This window comes from Syngnathus acus, chromosome 13 (genome assembly GCF_901709675.1).
Source record: "Syngnathus acus chromosome 13, fSynAcu1.2, whole genome shotgun sequence".
In the NCBI taxonomy this organism is placed as follows: Eukaryota; Metazoa; Chordata; class Actinopteri; order Syngnathiformes; family Syngnathidae; genus Syngnathus; species Syngnathus acus.
Window position 1 is genome coordinate 6,574,266 of NC_051098.1, and position 15,117 is coordinate 6,589,382.

General features: G+C 39.0%; 1 protein-coding gene across 2 annotated transcripts in view; it reads left to right on the top strand.

The window, feature by feature from the left end:
* The window catches only part of veph1 (ventricular zone expressed PH domain-containing 1), a 41,474-nt gene extending 26,447 nt beyond the window's left edge, over positions 1 to 15,027 (top strand). For both annotated transcript variants that reach the window (XM_037268683.1, XM_037268684.1), the window contains 7 exons: positions 250 to 626; positions 1,937 to 2,076; positions 2,196 to 2,330; positions 4,990 to 5,107; positions 10,659 to 10,795; positions 12,427 to 12,480; positions 12,556 to 15,027. In XM_037268683.1, coding sequence (XP_037124578.1) covers positions 250 to 626; positions 1,937 to 2,076; positions 2,196 to 2,330; positions 4,990 to 5,107; positions 10,659 to 10,795; positions 12,427 to 12,480; positions 12,556 to 12,738 — 1,144 coding nt within the window. In that variant the 3' untranslated portion in view covers positions 12,739 to 15,027. The remainder of the gene's footprint in view (positions 1 to 249; positions 627 to 1,936; positions 2,077 to 2,195; positions 2,331 to 4,989; positions 5,108 to 10,658; positions 10,796 to 12,426; positions 12,481 to 12,555) is intronic.
* Positions 15,028 to 15,117: the final 90 nt, after the last annotated feature.

The window sequence follows — 15,117 nt, forward strand, 5'->3', positions numbered from 1 at the left end:
TAGGCAGTTGGCGACTGTCTTGCACCCACAAATTGTTAGCATCCATTGAACAAGAGCAGAATAATACAGCATAACAGGTATGTCCAAAGTGTATTGCCTTTTGGTTGGTGTTCCAGAGGTCTCATAAGCAAATTCCACCCAATGTGGTGTCTTATTTATTTGCAGCAGGCATCAACTGGAAGATTGTTGATCGATGTTTTAGGATCAAACTTGCATTTTACCATGGTGACACTGTGGTGTCTCTCTTAGATCCAAGAGCCTGGCTCTTCACGTCGTGCGCTTGCGTTCCATCAACTCAGACGGCGGGGATGACGGAGGAGTGGAGCTGAGTCCAGACAACATCGCATTCACCAGCACTTTGCCACATTCAGCAGAACACCAGGAAGAGAAACCTCCAGCCAAAAAACTGACAGACAATGCGTCCACATCCACCGCTGCCCCTGCGCCAGACAGTGGGGTCAAAAAGGCAGAGGGAGCACACAGCGAGCAGAAGAACAAAGAGGAGGAGGAGGCTGAGGTAGCAGACAGACTCTTCATCCACTTAAGAGACAATCTGGAAATGATCCGAGAATTTTGTAAGGGCATGGTACAACAGATCCCCATACCGGAACAATGTGTAATAGAAGGTAAGATGATCAATCGGTTAACATTAGCAGACACATGCATCACTTTGGAGTTCATTCATTGACTTTCACTCATTAAGACCTATGCAGGAAATTATAATAACTCACTAAGAGCCCTTCACCGCTTTTTTAAGATTTGGCAGAGGTCTCTATTTTGGTTTGACCATGTTTGCCGACTGCATTTGTTCTCAAAATGGAATACATTTTAAAAACTTTAAACACACAGCAGTATTTAGGACTCAGCAATCCATTGTTGGATTCAAGCAGACATGGATTTAGGACTAATCCAAAAAGTAAATCATTTCATAGTAATGTTAATCCCATCAAGAGGGCATAAATCTGTGATTTCATCCCATTTTAGATTTAATTTAATTTTAACGTGTGCATTTAACTAGGGGTCTGAGACACCAGCGCTCAGCAAATATTAAATTACTCGCCTCCAGTCTAAGCAGTGAACTAGCAAAGGGCATGTTTTCATGCCTGATTAATGGCCCGGTTTTAATAACCTCCCATATGAGAAATGTGTGGGAAAATAAAGTTTTATTTGAAGCATGGATTTCATTCTAATGGGACTTAAATTCATAGTAAATTCACAGTTAAATTCACAGTTAAATTCAGAGGTTTATCTATGTTGTGTTATATCAAATTGTTGCTGTTAAGTAATAAGAAACAGGCAGAAAAATCGACATGACTCAATATTACGATAAAAAAGATGTGTGATGATGCTGTGTGAGTGCACCTTTAAACTGGTCCTGGCAGGTTAATTTGTTTAGAAGCAAGCGGTCAACAGTTCATGTGAAAAAATGCTGAAATGAAAAACTATCTTGATTCGCTTTTGGTGTCTTCCAGTTAGGTCAGATGCAACGTCTTTTCTTTGTCTGTTTTTTTTTTTTCTTTTTTCAAGGGATTTAGTGCAATTTTCAGCAGTATTAGCTCCACAGCCTTTTTGGCAACCTTGTTGAGCATTATATCATATCCATGTTTTTGTTCTTTTAGATGCCCCAGTCAAAGTTAATATAGTGATGTTTATTTCTATCACGTAAAGGAAATGCATTATAACCCGTACGTATACTAGTCTTGAAAAATAATCCTATCACTCAATAAAAAATGTTGTTGCAGAGGTGGCAATAGTACTCATACTCTGAGCTAAAGTTCCGTGCATAAAAAAGCCTTTTAAAGGTAGTTTGATTCAGCTCCCCTCTCATTCCCTTTAAATATGGCGCTCCGGACGAATGAAACCAGTAAATACAATAATGTACTTTTTATGTACAATTATCACTAAGACATAATAATGTCATCGTATTCCATTACAGAATCAAACAGAGGCTGCGTGGCCAAGCTGTCCTTCTCGTGTCCCCTGAAGGGTCATTATTGCCTGTACACAAAGTCCACTTTCAACCTGAGCAGCCGCCGGCCTCATCTTTGGATACACATCATGTTGCTCCATCTCCAGGTACACACAATCACTTGGCTCTCAATAACAACGCGTTCTTCAAACTACAAATCTCAACATGCGTCCTCAGTTCAGTCGCAAATCTCCACTTTATTTGTTGTAATTTTTCTCTTTTGTAGAGTAAGTCCAAAATTCCACTATGTTCTGGAGATGAGTGTGTTCAGAGGTTGGCTTCTCTTTGGGGGAAGACTCAACTTAAAGGAGCTCACAGTTTCCACATGGCAATGACACAACACGCCACTCCACACAGAAAGGTAATTCAGTACGATTTATGGGAGGTCTGGCTGCAACACAAACCACAAATAGTGACCAATTTGCAGAAATGCTTCTTTGGAAAGACTTTTTTGCAATAAAAACTCACTTTTTTGAGGGTCAGTTTAATGCTATTTATAGTTTTTCGTCGTGTCAAATGATGCTCAATTCTGGTGGTCCCAACAGCGACGATGAGGTCAGTTGCAAAATTCCCATTCATCATTCAACACGTGTCTTGCAAGTGTGGACACGAGTTTCAAGTGTGTAGGCGCCGTGCTGTGCCCTCCTGAAGTGACAAGCGGTTCATCGGAAAAGATTACAGCGGTTATTTTCTTCTTGGCTGCTGTGGTTACCATATGGAAGCCTAAACATGCTCGTATACTACCGCACAAATTCAATTCTATGTATCCACTCACATATGAACACATATATGAGCCAAGATATAGGGTATGATGTAAACCAGTCATGGACAGTACATACCTCTAACATATCATGATGTATTCAGTTAGCATTTGCCTTAATTCAATTGGATTAGCACAAATATGACTTTTTTATGGTTCTTATTTTAACTCTTTATAGAAACAACTGACTTGTGTCTAGTCTTTTATTCTTTCTACCAAAGAAGATCTTTCATTTAGGTGGATGGATTATATTTAAGGCTCTCAGTTTGATAAGACCCTCAGAACACCATAAAATTATTTTTGCATGCCTAAGGAAGCATGTGCTGGGAGTATTCTTTTTTTTTTTTTTTGGGCAGTTGGTTTGCTTGTTTGTTCCCATGATTGCACAAAAGTTACACAACTAATTTATGCAAAACTGAAGGGCTTGGGAAATTTGAATTTTAGTGCAAATCCAGATAAAATGAGAATAGAGTTTTTATTCCACCCATTTGGTATGTTGTTATTTACATTTTTTTTTGCATATCAAGTCCAACATATTTTTTTAATTATATTATTTTGAAGTGTATGAAATGAAGACTTGAATTTGTTTTGGATTGAGCCACAGTGATTTTCCCATATGCAATTTGTGATGCTCATTTTTCCTGAACTTTTTGTCCAATTTCCTTCCAAATGTTCATGATACAGCACATTGTTTTTCCTCGTGTACTCAAGGAAAGTACTGTGTGTCCAAAAAAGCCAGTGGGGAACTTGGATGTTTGTTGCAAGCGTGGTGGGAAGTGTTCCTATCTGTGTGTAGGGTGTGAAAAATAGATCTTAAGATGTTTAAAAAAATTAATAAATAAATAAATAAATAAACATATTACGAGAGAGAGGGAGGAGAGGGTGGAGCGGCATCCTGTGAGGCCAGAATAATATTATTACTGACAGCAAGATTTAAAGCAGCGACTGTTGGGATGTTTAAAAAATTTCAATTGAAATTGGAGTTCCACCTTTTATGACTCAGCTCAGAAGTTTCCCAGTGTGTGACAAATAAAGGAATAACTTATGACAAAAATAGAAACTTGTCAGGGAAAGGAAAAGGGGATAAACGGTTATTCCAAATGAGGAAACGGTCGGAGCGAGTGGAGGTTATTTTCCAAAACAGGCCCTTAAAACTTTTCAAAAGGAGAGTTGAAGAAGAGGAAAAGAGGCATGACGGCAGATATGAAGGGCAGTTAAAGTGAGTGGAAGTCTGGGATGGAGGAGATAATTAATGATTATTGTTTCACCTTTCCCCCTTTTGTGTCCTGAGTGGAAACTTTTGTTGATATAGCTGCTCGGTTGATAAAGTTTGACGGAGGAGGAGGAGGTGCGAGGAAGACTGAAGACAGGAGACAGGATGGAACACAAGGAAGAATGGAGCCACACTTGAGATAACAATGTTTTGTCAAAAAAAAAGAGAGTGCTTTGCATGTCTGCCCTGTAGCCAAAGGTCCTAGGTTCAAGTCATGCCTCTCATCTTACTGCATGAAGTTTGCATGTTTTCCCTGTGCTTGTGTGCGCTCCGGTTTCCACCCGCATTCCGAATTGCCGGGTTAATTGAAGACTCTAAATTTCCCGTGTGAATGTGACTGCTTATATGGCATTATGTCACAAGTAGTGTCTTGCTCCACATGTGTAGTCTATATAGAACACTAAAGCAAAAACTAGTAAAACAGGGCGAGGGTGCAGCAAAAAGCAGGAGTGGTCTTGAGATGCCAAATAGGGTGAAGTGAGAATATCCAGCAGCCAAACAATCTTCTTGGCCACATCCTGCTGTCTAATTGTAAATATGGTTCTCTCATCTGAAATCATCATTTGTGTGCTTAGAGGACCTTCCTCAAGGCCATCCCACTGTGTGTGGCACACACACACACACACACACAACACGCACACACTGACATCAATACAATGTTGAAACAAAAACACATGTGGTTGATTGGTGACTATTTATTTCTCATTATGCAAGGTAGGTTCTTGGTTCCCGTATTTGTTTTCTTGAATTTTTATTGTCTTTGGACATGGGGGCATTTTCTAATGACATTCAGAATACATCCTTACCTCAAACTACACTCAATGTATTTAGAAGGCTTCACACCAGTAATATATTTTCTTTCAGATTTCAGAAGGTTGCCTCCTTTAAATGACGTATTTCACTGAATAGCATGTTGGAATTAAAATAGACTTGGTGTCAATTTAAATATCAATTTAGATGTCAATTTGCGCTTCCGTGTTTCTTCAGGATCTGGAGAGTCTCCAGATGCAATTGGAGGAGGTTCGCTTCTTTGACCTGTTTGGCTACAGTGAAGAAGAGGGAGGGTGGTTATGCTTCATGTGCAACAACCCTGAGAAGGCCACAGGTACACACAGACACACACACACACACACACACAGGTAATTTCCTGCAGAAATCACTCCTCGCCATCTCAGTTGCAGTTAGTTTCTTTGGAATGCATCGTTGAAACTATTCCAATGATCCATGTGGTGGTGACCCTGAATCCCTTGAGAGATAATAATGTATTCCCTGACTACTCCAGGTAACAAAACCGCTTGGAGCGTTCACTGGGAATGTTCTTTATAGTAGGTCAATCAGCTCTGATTAGGTGACATTGGACCAGTGACCCATTTTCGAAGAGCACTTAGCCCCGATGATGTCATGTTTGTATGAGTGTCTCCGTCCCTGAAACCCATTAGGATCGGTGCAAGCGTGAGAGTGTATATGTGTGTGAGAGGTTCAAGGTTAGAATCAAATTTGTAACATATTCACATTTTGTATTTTAGTACTTAAGATCTTATGACATTTTGTTTCTCCTAGATTTAGTGTCATTTAAAAGTATCTTTCCAAATGAGATGACCTTATTTTTGGAACAGGATGGTGAAAATATTTTATGGGTCATAATGTAGAAATGGAGAAATTCAAGTGCTGTGAATTGCTTTCCAGTAGCGTGCCATATGCGCTATTTTTCCAAATCAGAACATTTGGTTGAAATAAAAAGAAGCCGGCAGATGCTGGCGGGAAGTACAATAACTCGGCAAGTGGGGTTGCAATTAAGTCTCGCTGGGCAAATACAGGTCGTATGCAACATTGTCTAAATCTAAAGACCCATTGATATTTTAGTGTTTCTATCTCGACATTAGTGGGGCTTAGAGGAGCTGCTGCAATAGTTTATCTGCGTACACATGTGTGCATGCGTGCACAAATGGCTACAAGTGTCCTCGATTGACTCAGTTTAACCAAAAGGCCTTTGTGTGAAAAGTGAGAGCAGATGGTACACATCCAAGCAATGTCAAAGTCATAAATGTTTTTCATATACAGATTGTATTCATGTCAAATTTCCAGTCTGGAAGTACTCCATGTGATCTTGGCTGGGGGAATGTTGCAAGCAGGCAGGAGATGATTGAGTTTCACTGAGATTTATTCATGTTTTCATTTGGAAGGTGAATTTTGTGAGTACTTGGAGCAGCAGTCGTAGTATGCAGTCAGTGTTTGGTTGCCCCTCCCTGACATTTGTCCCCAACCTCAGGCTGGGCATTCTGTCCCCGAAACAAGTGTTACATATATTTAATGATAATGATGATTTTTTTTTTGCTGATACAAACTTAAAGCACCTCTTTTCATGCCAGAAGATACTGGACTCGATTCACAAGTTAACCATAACAAAAAATCCATCTTATAAATATGTGAAACATCAACATGTCCATAAAATAAGCCTCGTCGTTCTGGAAAAGCGGAAACATTGATCCAAGTGAACAGTGTCCAACTTTCTACGTGACAGTGGCGTATTAATATTATTGCAAGACAGAGCTTACTTATTTCAAATCGCCATGACTCAAAAGGAAATTTAAAAACATCTTTCTTTCTTATTCTGTTCCACAGAAATCCATCTGGAGGATCACAGAAAAGCATAAGCGTCAAATCAATTTTATAAAAGTCCTTGATTGATGATGTATTTTTAAAAACCTTTTGTCAAACTAGAGTCAAATAATCAATCTAGCAGTAAACTGTTTGACATCTTTTAAGGTCATTGAGTGTCAAGCAAGTAAAAAAAGTAAAATACAATTAAGTAAACGGATAGCAATATGTAGAAGGAGATCATTTGTGTGTCCCTGAGACAACTTTTTGTTACGGTTCTCTGCATAAACAGCTGACTTCTTTTAAGAATAACTGACGTATTTGTATAATGCTGCCAACTTACATTGAGAAATATGCGCTGCTTTGCTATATGTTGCAATAACAAATAAAGACAACACTTTTGAAGCGGAGTTTAAGTCTCGCATGATGAAGATTGTTTCAGGCATTTTGCTCCCAAACGGCTTTGGCATGAATTGCGATAATACTATAAAACAAAATGACATGCTACATTACAGTTGTCTCGGTTGACCACTGTTGAAGTCAATCAAATGCAAAAAGATCAAACAATCTACTGTTTGATCAAATGCAATCAAGAAATGGTTACTTTGACATTTCACAGTAAATTACCAATCCATTGGAAAATCTTCCTGTGGAACTTCACCATCAAATTTGGAAATGATAATGTTGATGAAATGTTGAGTGCAGGGCACAAGGCTTGTGTGTTTTCATTTAGTGAACAAACGTCACATTTCTGACTCTTGAAATATTTGGCAATAAATGCTTCCCGTGGGTGGGTGATTTTCTTGTTTATGGGAACTGGCACAGAAGGTCTGTTGAAAGGCCTGCTGAATAGACACTTTTCAAATATCTCAACTCATGTCTGAGAAGCATTGTTACCAGGATTATACTGGAGATGATTTTTCATATTTCTTGTTTTCCCGTATAAGTTTGTAACATGTTTCAAGCAGTGGTGGTTCTGTCAACAGTTTTCACTCATTTTTGTAGTCAAATTATAGTTTGTACAGTGGGAGTTGTGCATTACCTAAAAAGGAAAACTTTTCATCTGCTTGGATAGCGGCACACGCATATAAACACACACTGGTCGGTAAAGGATCAATGCAAAATTAATTCTGAAAAAAAATAGAACACATTCCATAAGAGCGTCTTGTTCTGTTCAGACGTACCAAACTGATTTACCGTTGCATCTCCGGTCATACAAGGACGAAGTCTTCCACGGGTTGTTTTCAAAACCCAATATTAAAGACCTTAAAGTTATTTGACAGAATCAGGAATGCAAATTGATCTTTCAGTTATCAGGTCTGTCAGTGGACGTTTGTTTAAATTAAAGCTTCTAAGGAAATACACGTAATGCGTGTAACAATAGAGAGAGACAGTTGTAGTCCTAGTCCTTTGCACACAGTTATTTTTAGCACTGCTATTTTACCTTAGCAACCAGGCTCATTGGTAGGCTGATGACTAATTGACCGACTCAGTTTAGTTTAGTGGAAAAGTAGATCATCAGCTAAAAGCATCTTCTCAATAGAAGGTTTTAGGCAGTTTAGGAGAAATGGGGTGTCTCTGTTGATGTTATGGTCATTTTGTTTTTGTTCCTCCTCCAGCCAGAATGAGAGGTCAAGTCTGTGGTTTGGTGGAGTCTTCTGGCTTCCAATTGAGACACATGCAGTAAATATTGTAGTAAAATAAACCTTTCAATTTTTTCATTGACTGTGTTGACTCTAACTCTCTCTCTCTCTCTCTCTCTCTCTCTCTCTCTCTCTCTCTCTCTCTCTCTCTCTCTCTCTCTGATGTATTTTTAATTATGACACATGAAGCAGCATAAATAAAGTTCCTATCAACAGAAAAAAAAAATTGGGAAAAATATGAATCAGTTGCAAAAAACGCCTGCTTATTAAGTGCTGTCAATGAACTTCAAAGGATTAACTTGTTTTGCTTTTTTGCAACACATAAGCCTCAACAGATGTTATAATCATAAAAAGCAGGAGACAAGAGTGCCAAAATATGTTTAGTAAGCATCATCATAAATCTTTTTTTTTTTTATATTGTTTTCTTGACAAATCCAAAATTTAGCTAAATTTAAAGCAGCAGGCTACTTCGGGTCAGCTACTTTCGTCACGCCTTTATTATTAGTTACACATGCCCGTCGAATATAGCGATTCGCTGTCAAATTTTATCTACCACACAACTTTTTACATTCCGACGACAATTATGACAATGTGTTGATGCTTACCTTTTTTTCCCCCACAGCCCTACTGTAAAACTGATACGTTAGTGAAATCATTCATTTTTCTTTGCCTTTCATGAAGTCAGAAGGGCTCGGCTCTCGCTCCCTGTGACCCTGAACAGGCTAAGCAGTCTAGAGGATGGATGGGTGGATGACAGATGGATGGATAGATGTGACAACTTAAGTCAACGCAATTTATGACAGCATGACAGAGTTTAAATGAGACCTTTGCATGTCATGGACAAGATTTAAGGCTGCACCGCAGGTTATATAATCAGGCAAGGTCTCTTATATATCTTGGCAGCTTTAAAGAACAGTACAGCAAAAAAATGTCATCACTGTCATTTTTATAGTTCTGTTGTTACCATTTATTTCATATATGGAGGTTTTTATAGTAAAAGTAGAATTTATAATTATCAACTCCCTAAACTGACATAATGCTATAAGTGACCACATATACACCATATTATCATGCTAAATGTGTTTTTAGTAATGAATTACAATGGTGAAGTGATCACAGGTGTCAAATTCAGGCCCAGAAAGTAGAAACCTGGCCACAGTTTGGCTTCTACACAACAGAGCCAGCAGGTAAACGAGCTCCGGCTAGCTTGCTTACCTGCCGATTGATTTAGACACCTCTGGAAGTGATTCATTTGCTGACATGCCGGATTTGACTGATGGTGATAAGATAACCTGATGAACTGAACGCACATCATTTGTGACTCAAGATGACCTGTCTTTTTCGTCTCGTCATTTGATGTCAGTGTGTCATATACAAGAGGATGTGAACTGTAGTCCTGGCCTGAGGCTCACAACTAATCCTGGGACAATTTTCCAGGTGTCTCCTTCAAAGCAAGAATAGACACTGCACCAAAGATTTATGCGTCAGACATGTTTATTTCTGTGCACAAGAACTTGGAATATTTCTCGGATGAAGCAGAGTGTTGCAGCATGTCCTGTCATACAAAACAGTGTTCTTGTCTAGCGGCCTGACAGGAAGAATGACCGCCAACGTGCTTGTCATCTATATTTTGCCACGTCCATGTGAACAAAGAAACTTTCTGTCACGTAAGCACCACTGAGCCCCAAATTTGTTGCATCAGTTATGTCCAATCCCTAGACAATATTGATGCAGTTCAAAACCTGAGGAGAAAAAGAAGAGAAAGTGATTAATAAGTCTGCCTCAGAGCTCTGAGGTTTGCTGTTTAAATTTCAGCTCCAGCCTTCTTCTTTGGGGTCTGCATGTCCTCCTTAGGTTTGGGTGTGGATCTTCTCGGCGTACACTGGCTTCCTCCCACATCCCCAAAACATGCTCATTAGTTTAATTGGAGACAGTAAATCCTTCATCAGTGTAAATTGTTGCTTGTTTTTATGCAATTTGGGTTTCTTTATTTATAGAGCTCATCATAAAAAAACACCTCAACACAGTGTTGTAAGTAAATAAAATTTGAACATATAAAAAGAAACAATTAGTCTTGTGAAAAAAATGGAGAGAATAACAATACGAACAATCCAATCCAAATAAATAGTAGAGTCAAACAAGGGCAAAGTCTCATGCTGAGTATCAACCCAAGGTGGCACAAAGGTGTGACCCTAATGAAAACAAGCTCTCAAGAAAATTGCTTTTACTTTTTTAAAATAAAAAGTGATAACATTGAAGTCTTTAGCTTTGAATGTAGGACTTGATTGTGTATATGATGCTTCTCTTTTCATGTTCTTTGACAATGCGAAAAAAAGCCTAATAAAAAGCAAGCAACCGTGGTGTCATGACTATATTATGCTCATGTCTTCCTGTCGTGTTTTGTGTCCTCCGCAGGTGTAAACCAGGAAGGTCAGCCTCTCATTGAAGGAAAGCTGAAGGAGAAGCAGGTCCGCTGGAGGTTTATCAAGCGCTGGAAGACTCGCTACTTCACTTTGGCAGGGAACCAGCTCCTCTTCCGGAGAGGCAAATCGGTACGCTCATGATGAAAATGACACGGGCATGCAAACACACACTGTTCTGTGTTTTCAATCCATGTGATTCATGGCCAAACTTTATGCAAGAGTGGAAATTTCAGTTTGTGATCAGCTTAGCTATCCCCATGGGGAAGTTGCTGAAGTCAACTGTAGCACATCTTGGCCTTGGGACTCGCTCCTGGGGGAACTTCAGCAGCCAATGTGCAATGATGCAACACGATATGAGTCACTCACATCCAGTGTAACTGCAAGCAGATATCACCGTGACCAAGTAGCAAAGAGCCAGAATAGTTTTTATCGGAAGGAAAATAAGTATCCAAGCAACTCAAATGTCCTTTTAATCTCATGATTTTTTGTAGTACAGAGCCTTACTGGATTGTCAGCTGAATTTCAACAGTGCTTTGAAAATGAAGCTTCAAATTTGTTTCTAAAACCACTTGGTGTATTTTATTTTTTACTCATCCAGGTGGCACTGTTGGTTAAAGAAACTAATTTATGAAATGGTAAGTCACTGTGCTTTCAGCCCAATGTTGAACAGAAAGTGCCATCTAGAGGAATCAAAAAATACAACAACTGGTTCATGAAGCTTATTTGAAGCTTTGTTTTGCCATCACTACCAAATAGGACAGTTTTAAGATGAATTAAATAGAACACAATTCTTATCCTAGTTGAGAGGGAATGCCTTCGTTCCTCACGCTGAGTTTGAATTTCTGTCTCCTAGCGGAATTTTCTAAAAATATCCAAGAGTGAAGCTTTTTAGTTTTTATTCCAAATCAGCAACATCATCTTTTTCAGCAGCCATAAAAGGAAAAAGGTTTTCAGTCTTTGTTCTCGTTGTCAGCGCTTGCTGGTATGTTGAGAAACCTATTCCCACACGGAGAATAAGATTCCACAAAATGTTATTTTATGATGCTTCATTTCCATCGGCATCTCTCCACAGTAAGGTCCACAGTGGCTCAGGGGGGTCTCGTTGGTTACAGAAAACCTTTTTTTTTTTTTTTAAATGTCAGAATTTATTTTTACAGCAAGAAAATATAAAACCCACTTCTGACATTTTATTTACTTTCAAAAGCAGACAAAATTATAGCCCTCGTCATTTTATGTCATTATGTCATTTTAACCATTCAAGACATTTGTGTATCTAAAAATCCACCAATTTTGCATAATTGAAGCTTAATGGGGGCACACTTTGCTTGAGTTGATGTACCTAATGATGTGGCCAATGAGTAATTGTTGATGATTCACTGTACTGTATGTTCCATGAAGTCAATAATAAATGGGTACATGAGTGCACCCTTTGGTAAACAGCAACAAGACCACCAGTGTGGCAACAACAGCACTAATCATCCAACACATTCTCTAGTTATGTGGTTACCGCCGAGTAAAGTCAGTGCGCAATATCCCTGCCAGACCCTCAACAATTACAGACAACCATTTGTAACATTGTGTTTAGCGCCCCAGAAGCTCTGCAAAACAACACATTTCAACATTCAATCTGTAAAATCATTTGGTGTGCGGTTAAACATACTGGAAGCAGTCGGTGATGCATCAGTGTTACGAGGAAATGACCAACATGCCATTGTCAGTGACACACAAAGACTTTTTTTTTTTACTCCCACTCCCTGCAGAAGGATGAGCTGGATGACATTCCGATCGAACTGAGCAAAGTACAAAGCGTCAAGGTAAGCCTCAGCAGTACCCGGCGCTCTTCTGTTAAATCAGGGCACGCGTCAATCCGGTTCTCATTTGTTTGTCAGGTGGTGGCCAAGAAGCGGCGGGATCGGGGTCTACCGCGAGCTTTTGAGATCTTCACAGACAATAAGACGTATGTACTGAAGGCCCAGGATGAGAAGCACGCTGAGGAGTGGCTGCAGTGCATCAACGTGGCCGTGGCTCAGGCTAGAGAGCGAGAAAACAGAGAGGCCACCACCTACCTGTGACCTGACCGCACCACCTTCAGCTTCACAACTCACCTGAGCTTTTATGGAAGCGCACACATATTAATCAATATGTTGAAATGTGTTCATGTTGTTTAAGAGCACAAACTCATCAGAAGTAATCTATAGTTCATGGAAGCAAAGTGCAACAGAAAGCAGCGCTCAGTATAAAAAAAAACAGGATTACTCATTTTGGAAACAGGGCGAGCCAACTGACACTTTCATTAAGTATGCAGTATTACATTCTAGAAATGATAGTGATAATATACCAGCAATGGAACAACTGTGGTAAGCAACTTGAATCATGTCTCGATTTCCAAATAGATCTTGATTGGAACGAAGCAAACCAAATGAGCTGATAAATTGCATCCTGTAGTAATAACCAAAATAAGTGCAAGTGTGTGTGCGTGTGTGAACCCTACATGTAAAATTCCTTACATTTTAATAGTTGTCAATGAACCAATTAACCGATTATTTAATAAGATGATTAATGATTACATTTAACTAACCAATTTTAGGGACAAACGACAAAATGAATGGATGAAATATTACAGGATTCTTGATGAGCCAAATTCAAAGCAGAGCTGACTGTATGTGGCCCAAGGGCCGTACTTTGCAAACCCCTGATGTGGACACAACCCCATAGTTTGAGTTTTATTTCATATTCTTGGAAGGCAAAGCGATTATTTCAAATGTCAAAATATGCCTTAAATGTGTAGGTAATACGAGGTGTGCAAGTGACACATTTGATATTTTCTTTTCTTCTGCTTTCTATTTGTTTCAAAAAGAGCAGTTCATATTACTTTCTCATAAATATTCATCTATTTTGAAAATTCCCACAAGGGTCAGTCGGTGCAGTGGTCAAGTTGCTTTTCTTTGCTGTCTGGAGTATTGCTATTTTGGGGCGTCTCAAAGCCTATCTTGATGTTTTGCGGCAAAGTCAACGCTCTTGCCTCATAGTTGAGTGACTGCAAGAAAAATAAATCAGCTGTTTTGTTGTATTGATTGATTGCAACAATCTCCTTCAAAGATGTTAACGTCCTGTTAAAATCTTGTTTTAAGATTGTGCCTGCTTCACAGTTTCCAGCTTTCGGCCTGTCTTGTAGCACACGAGAGTTTTTTTTGTGTTTTTTTTTACTTAACACACATCTCAAACTGTCACCTTCATAAAACCGATCAACTGTGTTTTATATTTTTTAGGTTAGGCGCCTAGTGGTTTGCGCATCTGTCTCACATATCTGAGGTTTTGGGTTCGACTCTTGCCGCTAGCCTTTTTGTGTGGAGTTGATATGACCTCCTTCTACATGATAGATTGAACTTGATCACTTTTAGGGCATTCAACCATTTAGGTTCGACTGCACTTAAATATCTTCACTTCAAATCTTAGTGCAACAGCTGGAACTCAGCTAACTGCAGACATAACATCGGCTCAGATTACCTATGTTGCATTCTATTTCCCCATTTCCCTTCACCACCTCCTAGAATCAAAATCAGTGTTCAGTCAGTACCATCACTTTGGTAGAAACGTTACACCATTTAGACGCAATCTAAGTTTAGTGAGATGTTGGTGGGGGTGGGATGAAAAAATATATGGACTGATTTTTGGTTCAGAAAAACATTTTGTAATGTCAGATGCCACTGATGTTGGAAAAGTTCTCTTTTTTCCAAAAAGTTTTTCCACAACAGCCAAACTCATTCAAGGATGACTTTGTGGAACACTTTAGATAGGCTGATTGATCCATTTTCAATAGAGCAGGTGTGTCAGGGAGGGGTCAAGAAAACAGACCAAAATCCAGATGTTGGGCTAAAAGCACTGATTTACCATTTCTTTCTTTCTTTACCCCAACAGTGCCATCTTTTGTTTTTAAATACAATTGCTTCATAAAGCAAGTTTGAAGCTTCATTTTCCCATCACCAAACTGTTCAATTAACCCAACATGCATGTTAGAAGAAACCTAAACAAGTGCAAAAAGTCCACACAGGAAGGTCTGAACTGAGATTCAAACCCCCAAACTTCATAGCTGTGAGGCAAACTTCCTAACCACCTTTGCCATTTTAACATCAAATGTATTTTTTGGCACTACAATTAGTACACGTTATTTTAATAGGTCAAAGAATGTGCTATTTATTTTGTATAAATGACTCAATCATGTGTATAAAGACTACTGAATGAAATTGTCTTCCAGTTCTTCTCTTGATTTGAATCTTGAGGATTGTGAAATACCATGGATTGTGTGCACGTTGCCTTTTCTCAGCAGAGTTCATCAATAAATCTGTGATGGTGCAATCAATGAAGCATTTTTTAGTGCACAATATGTACTCAGGATGCAAGAATGTAGTCAGGGTCCCCCTCACATTACATTGAACCTGAAATATAAATTT